The sequence below is a fragment of the Cryptotermes secundus genome, unplaced genomic scaffold, assembly GCF_002891405.2.
Source record: "Cryptotermes secundus unplaced genomic scaffold, Csec_1.0 scaffold947, whole genome shotgun sequence".
In the NCBI taxonomy this organism is placed as follows: Eukaryota; Metazoa; Arthropoda; class Insecta; order Blattodea; family Kalotermitidae; genus Cryptotermes; species Cryptotermes secundus.
The window spans coordinates 298,478-306,328 of NW_019734978.1; the positions used below are offsets into that span (position 1 = coordinate 298,478).

Below are 7,851 nucleotides of genomic sequence, written 5' to 3' on the forward strand. Positions count from 1 at the left end.
GGTACCCTTCAGAGGATCCTTCAGGGTGCGTATAGGTTCTCATGATCACAGGACAGGGCGAGCAGGGGAGAACAAAGAAATCAGCAAGGAGGAAATACCCAAACAGATATAACCAAATCAAATATTAACAAAGAATAAATATAATATATTAATAAAGAAAGAATACAAACATGATGTAAATACCTGTATCAGAATGATTGCAGAGTTCGCTGTTCTACGATTGAATACCACATAGAGAAATCAATTTGGACGGTCGAGGATGACCTCAACCGGTGGACCGAAATGAGAAGCGACCCCTTCAACAGTTGGGGAGCCAAGCACCCTTAGCTCCACTTGTTAGGCCGCTAAGTCGGCTCAGGAGGGGAAGGAGAGAGGGGGACAGTAGAGACAGTAGAGGGGAGAAGTGCGCACACAGTCGACGGACATGAGCCGACGTCACATTTGTACATACCCTCCAGGCCTGCAAGCCTCGACCCGCAACTTGAGAACATTTCTGAGGGTGGTCCATCATCAAATAGTGATGCAGACTGTTGTATCATCAGAAATTTACTAAATTCTATTTTCAACACAGTGAAGCCAGTTCACTGTTTTCCTTCCATAAATCTATATGGCTGTTCTAGAAAGTGAAAAAGGTAGAAGAAAGGAGAGGCCCTCTCCCTCGGGCTTTACATTTTAAATAAGATTTTACTGTTGAGAGAAACATGATCCTTTTAGTTTTGCAGTGTCATATTACATTCAGACAAGCAGTCAGTCCTTTATATAAATAATACACAATATTTTCCACCTGAAATTACAAAATAAAAATAAAACTCTCAGTACTTTAAGACTTCCACATGATAACTGTTATGTCACTGGGCTAACAGCTAAACTAATGTGGCCTACACGAATCCATTCATACACATTATAATTCAGTCATGCTCACTTAATTAAGAATATTTTTTTCTGCATGTCTAACCTGCAAGAGGTGCCATTTTGTTTTCTGGCTGTGAGAAGTCTTGATCCTTCTGACCATCACAGTGAAGCTATGCAAAGGTGAAAGAACTTGAGGCTGTGTTTGCTGCTCAATGGGACAACACAGCCTCGAGTTCCTTCACCTTTGCTGCTAGTGTTTGGTTTTCTGTCTGCAGAGCTTCCACACATTTTACTAGGTGCAGATTCTCCTCAGTGCAATGCTTTACCCTACAATAACACAAATGTACTTGGTAAAAGTCGCAGAAATGGAAAGCAACAATGCCCAAGAGAATTTACCACACAAGCTTCATCACCTTGGTATCCCATACTGATTATGTGAGAAAGTGCTACAGCCTGTAAGACATGAATAAACTTATAGAAATCATGAATTAAACTTAAAATTGCAACTGTAAGAAATCAAAGTTCTTCAGTGTACTTCAAATACACGTGACTATAAAAATTGTTTTTTTTTGTGACCGTGCGACAGGAAAGTGAACTCACTCACTCACTGAGTGCGCTCTTCTTGAGAAGCTGCCAACTGTGCAGCTACGCAAGAACTTCCCAGCATTTTATGGAACCCAAAGTTCATTACCATGTTCACAAGAGCCCTCCACTGGTCCCTATACTGAGCCAGATCAATCCAATCCATCCCACCATATCTCTCTAAGGTCCATTTTAATACTTCCACCCACCTATGTCTTGGTCTTCCCAGTAGTCTCCTTCCTTCTGTCTTTCCCAAAAATTTCCTATATGGATTCCTCCTCGCCCCCATTCATGCAACATGCACTGCCCATCTCATCCTCCTTGACTTGATCATTCTAATTATACTTGGAGAAGAGTACAAGTTATGAAGCCAGGAAAGTAAACTAGGTAAAAAGAAAAAGTTTATGCCACTGATATTCAACAGAATTTCCATACAAAACTTTCCGCCTGTCTCGCTGTACATGAAGAGCATTACAAATATGTGACATTTTTCACAGCAATGAGCACAAAACTACAGTCTTCTGGGACGTAATTCCGTACAGCCTCACAGATAATTACCCTGAACATGGAGGCAGCAGACTGCCCCAAAGTGGTAACTGTCGACTTAGTTTTCTGTGTTTACTTCAAGACCAATCTCTATGCATATAGGATATTGGTGGGAAAGCCAGAAGGAAAGAGACCACAGGGAAGACCAAGGCGTAGGTGGGTGGACAATATTAGAATGGATCTTAGAGAGATAGGATGGGATGGTATGGATTGGATAGATCTGGCTCAGGATAGGGACCAGTGGAGGGCTCTTGTGAACACGGCGATGATACTTGGGTTCCATAAAATCCTGGGAAATTCTCGAGTAGCTGCAGACTTGGCGGCTCATCAAGAAGGGCTCAGCTCTGTGAGTGAGTAAGTAAGTAAGTCGTAACTGATGTACATGGCGTCATATCCCATAAGATAGTAAGTAATGTGAGTATATAACTTTTTTATTTTCACTGACATATCAAATATAAAATATTCTGCAAAACAGAAATGGTTTGAAAGCAAATAAATACACAGAATATATGTCCAGAAATAAAGCTGAGAGCCATTAGCTACTTAAAATTAACTTGCCTGTGGAAGGAGGGTAAGCACATTTCTAAAACCCTTATGATGCCATGAAAACATCTGGTGTCATGAAGTGTACAACTGCTTTACCTACTAACAAATGTGTAAAACTTCTGAAATAACTGCATAACTCTAGTCAGTTTTAATGCAGCAATTAAAAGTCCTCTATTACAAAACATGTCATAACCATAATGCAAACAGACCTTCCTTATTCTCATGACCTTCCATTATGGCATACTGTGGAACCTTCATTTAATATTCCATGATTTAAAATTTTCTCATGTACGAGTACCAATTATTTTTGATGATCCAAAGTCACTAATCTCAGTGCGAAATCATTTCACATAAGATACTCCTCAGTTTCAAGTTCAGATTCACTGATTAGCACCTCATAAAAAAATACCTTTTATGGGAGTTTTACTGCACTAAAAAGCAAATGGGCTATATAATCTGCTTGTTTTGGCACAAGGGAGAAGAAACAGTTAAATGTCTGCCTACAGAAAGCCTACCAGCCACCTATGTGCTGTACAGTCATGCCTTAAATGATGTAAATATTTAGCCATGTTGCATCATTCGTCTGTTGTGCAACACTGTTATAGCAGAACTGGAATGCAACTTTATATTGTCTGTGTCACTTTTATTACTACGTAACTGCTTATTCAACAGGTCCCTGTTCTTCTGTTTTTGTAGCTTGTATCTGATATGTAAGCTGCTGGTTTCAGGGTTTAGCCATGTCCCAATGTATACTGCAGTCACCATCTTCAGGGTAAATAGGACAGGAGGACAAAGTGGACCGATATCTAGGTCTCTCAGAGGAGGTAGTGCTGGGGCATGGTGTTTTCCAATGAAAAGGGGCTATGTGGTTATGAAGGAGGGCTGGAGCAGAACAGGTGAAACCGAACTGTTAATCTTTAAGAGCCTAGCAACACCATATGGAGACCTTTAAAGTGGAGTTGAGTGGCCATGAGGCACCGTATCGGTACATGCAGTCCTCGCGTGCGCACAGTGTTTGAAAATCTAATTTTAAGATAGAAGTTCATGTTCTACTTACATTATTTTTGGGCACCCGCTTTATAAGTAGACAGTCTTCCCTCCTGCGTCATCTAACTGAAGGTTCCAACGTGACTGGAGAATATGCAATACAAACATAAACTTCCTCCCCTTTTGCCAGATAAGACATAGTAAGCAGCATGCATTTATACTGCAGAAACTGCAACCCACTGAGGCTAAGGAATGCACAGTACAGAAGCCACACTTCTGCACTCACATTTATCCTCCCTACATAATCATGGAGGGGCACGCAGTAGCATAGTTGGTTGAGGCACTATGCTACAAGCCGGAAGGTCGCAGGTTCAAGTCCCGATGAGGTCATTGGAATTTTTTTCATTTGACTAATCCTTCCAGCCAGACTATGGCCCTGGGGTCAACTCAGCCTCTAACAGAAATGAGTACCAGGAATTACTTAAACAATTTTCCTGGGGAGTAAAGCGTGGCCGACGCTTAGGGCTGGCAACCTTACCCCCATCTTTGAGCCAAATGTCCTGATAAAGTGGGACCCTCAACGTTTTGCAACCCTATGGGCCTTCACGGCCTCTTACAAGGATAGCTTTGCTTTACTTAGTTTTAGATAATCAGGGAACTCATCAGAACAGACATCGCCACAACTTCAACCAAGATGGATACACCCACGCAGTCTGGCTGCAAGTGTTCTCCAACCCTTCTTGCCCACAAGGTTCACTCCCATTGAGAAACACCATGGCCACCATTACTTCTACTGTAAGCCCTACACACCAGCCCACTTCCTCATTCATCCTGAAGACAGTTACCACAACGAACACCAATATTATATACAGTCAGGAGCTCAGTACAACCTGGCCACAACAAGCTGATGGACAGAGCAGTAATATATTGTGACATGTTGACCCCTACCTCCCCAGCGGCACGTGGTGGTAACGTAGCGCTCGAGTAATAGGCAAGTCATCCCCCCGCCACTCTCCCCGCGGTGACGTGCCAAGTGGAACCGAAGTTAGCCGAGTCCCCACAACCTGGTAGCTATGCAACACGCGGTGACGCGGAACCACTTCCTACTGTGACGTGGCACGCAACAGGGACCACTGCGGCTATATAAGGGAACTGCACAGCAGCTACGGGTCAGTTGTAATGTGACAGTCGCCAAGTTAAGTAGCAGTCGAGCGAGTGTGTGATCAACTGTTCTCCAGTCAGCTGACTACAGTTGGAGAATAGCAGCCATCACAGAAAGAAGAACCGGACGTGTGTGTAATTGGGAGTGTGTAATACAGAGAGACTTGTATAGCTCCCGTACTGTGAATACGTGTAGCCTACTGATGATAGAGTGAACTGATTTGCGAATAGGGTTATAAATTGTGAAACCCCGCAACAGTGTTAACAGATTAATGTGATTAGGGTTATAAAATGTGAAACCCCGCAACTGTGTTACAATTAATTGTAGCCGTTATTTGTGGACTGTTAAATAAACCAATTAACGATCTCTACGGCGTCTTCAGTAACCCAACACATTACAATATAATTACCCACATTAAACCTGGGGTTACAAGATTTATAAATGTTTCTGTTGTAGTCTCATCATAATTAATATCATCTCAACATCGTTATACGTGTGTACTAATTTCAGCACAGTAATAACATCTTATATCTTTTATTTCATGTATACAATCACAACTAAATCTCTCTGCCCAAGGGAAATTCTCTAAAAAGAAAAAAAGATGCTGATAAAATACATACTGAAGAATGTTTGCATCCTAGGGCTAGTCCAAGGGGAAGCACAATAGATCATTGAAGGTCGCAGTGCAGGGGCCGGTTTCTATGGCCCACCCCTTACATACATACATATATGTTTGCATCCTTGGTAATATAATACGAGATTCTTACCTCTCTTCCAAGCTATCTATGTACTCCTTTCTCTTGCGTGACTCCTTCGCAGATAGCCTGTTACGAATTTTCCTTCTAATCTTTATAAGTTCATGCTCTGACAGTCGTTTTTCTTCAGCTGCAAAGGAATACTTTAAGCATCAGTTTCAGTACATGAGACACACAAAAATTATTTAATATTGTTAAGTAAAATATACTTCTTAGTGCCCAATGCTTTTCTGGAACTGCATTTGCACTTTAAACTTATGAAGTTCACACTGGGATAAAGATTACTCTTCAAGAAAGTTACTTGAAACAAACTGCTACATACTTCACATTCTAAGACAAATATTATTTACTAATACAGAAATTCGAAAGTTTCCAGTATGTTCATAATAAAAGAACTCAGTGACATTAACACTAAAGGTTCACTACCAATTGATGAATGAAATATTCTGATTTACATAATGGAATTTATATCATGACAGCAATAAACTCTCTTTTAAGTCACTTGCAATCACAAATTCAAGAGTGATTCATATGAACTTTCAGGTCAGAAACTACTCATTGAAAGATCTGCTATGACAGGTGCACGACATTACATCATAGGAGATTGTTTTAAAATCTGCAAAAATGCATCCTTCCTTTGTAAGACCAAACCTCATTTACTTTACTTTACTATGAATCATCCTCAACTTATTCAAAACCTTTTAAACCATAACACTTCTGTTGATCATTCTTACGTGTTAACTGCAGTTTTGGATGATGTCATTTTGAATCATCACCCGTTTCTTCTGGTATACTTCCTTTAGAAGAAATACTGGATGATGCTGGTACTTCTTCTGCTTCCACTGCACTTGCAGCAGGCAAAAGCCCAACATCCAATATCTCCTCTAAGTTGAGAAACAACTCCATTACATCTTCTGGTTCTGCTGACCGGCTTTCTATCTACAAAACAAAAAATAATCGTTTTAATTCTGTTTCACAACACTGACAAACGCAATTAAATTTCTGTACAGGAAATGTAACTTACACCCTTCCTTTCAACGTATTTCCCTTCTGGTCGTCGGCTGCAGAGTGCATTCTACAATATGAAATTGTGAACTAGGTGAAATAGGGAATGCAAGATGACCACAAGATCGATATTGTATCATTCTGAATGGCTCCAAGTGACATGGATGACACAGATTGGCAAAGGAAATGCCTTTATGTAATATTCACTGACCATTGGTTAGGACTTCGACTACTAAATCATCTGCCACGATCTATTAAAGAAATACCAGTACTATATAAGTTCAAAAACGCTTTGAAAACTTACCTAAGCGATCATTTTTTTTATAAAGTGGATGAGTTTCTCTCGTGTGAGACAATCACTAAGCAATTGTAATAACATAATTCATGAATAATCGGTTTTGGGAATCCCTACTGCGCAGTTTTCCTTTCTTTTTTCCAGCAACCAAGATAACACAGTAGGAGATTTACCTGAATGAGCTACTCTGGAGAGATTGCAGATACCAAGAAGCTACACCAGGAAGGGAGAACAGATGTAATGAGATGTTGCAGTGTAGAGTCTACAGTGAAACGTTATACTAGTGCTATCACCAAATTCACCAATATTATCTCAAAGGCCGCGCCATAGCTTAAGCAGTTAGTCACCGGTTTTCCACCGCTGCAGTCTAGTCAAGAGGGATTTGTGATGGACAAAGTGGCACTGAGGCAGGTTTTCCCTGAGTACTTCGGTTTCCCCTGCCTATCCTCATTCCATCAAATTCTCCATAAGCATTATCACCGGTACAGGTACAACAGGACATACGGAAGCCGACGTACCGAGCAGACCTAATATGGATTCCACCTCACACTATACGAACTCTAATTATTGTAATCTATTGTAAACAATTGTAAGTATTGTAACTTTACTCTCTTACTTGAACCGTGTTACAGATCTTTCTGTGTAGGGTCCTTGGATTTACCGTCTCTCTCGGGCAACTACCTATGCTACGACGCGGAGCCGATTCTTTTCCCATTAAGTTCTTTGCTACCACAGGTCACGTGTTTCCCCTTCCGTCGTGTCCCGACACAAGGTGAAGTTTTCTACGTTCACAGACAAGATCACAAGATTTTCGCTCTTTCCTCTGTGCCTTCGACCGAGAAGGTCGGTTTTGGGAATCGAAATTCAGTTTGGTTTGGATTACGCATGTTGCGTAGAAATTCTGTTTCGGCACATTACGTACTACTGGAAGAGAGAGAGAACCCTTTTGAGCTAGTAAGAGCTGGCTGGCTCGGGAGTTTATTTATTTATTTATCGTGGTTTGTAATATAATTTATCATGTAAGTACTTACTGAGTAAGTTGGGCGATGTGTATTGGGACTGCCCTGTATTGGTGAAAGTGTCACGGAGTTACGTGAGTTACGATTGGTTAATGAGTGCCG

At 41.0% G+C, this 7,851-nt stretch overlaps 1 protein-coding gene across 3 annotated transcripts in view; it reads right to left on the bottom strand.

Annotated features, from left to right (window-relative positions):
* LOC117282681 overlaps nt 1-7,479 on the bottom strand; it is a 16,666-nt gene extending 9,187 nt beyond the window's left edge. Inside the window, exons 1-4 of one of the 3 annotated variants that reach the window (XM_033753301.1) lie at nt 6,455-6,602; nt 6,165-6,369; nt 5,443-5,560; nt 956-1,179 (exon numbers count right to left, since the gene is read on the bottom strand). In XM_033753301.1, coding sequence (XP_033609192.1) covers nt 956-971 — 16 coding nt within the window. In that variant the 5' untranslated portion in view covers nt 972-1,179; nt 5,443-5,560; nt 6,165-6,369; nt 6,455-6,602. Of the gene's footprint in view, nt 1-955; nt 1,180-5,442; nt 5,561-6,159; nt 6,370-6,454; nt 7,011-7,346 lie in introns of those variants that run through there. The other 2 variants (XM_033753299.1, XM_033753300.1) reach the window with 2 other exon arrangements.
* Between the last annotated feature and the right edge of the window lie 372 nt (nt 7,480-7,851).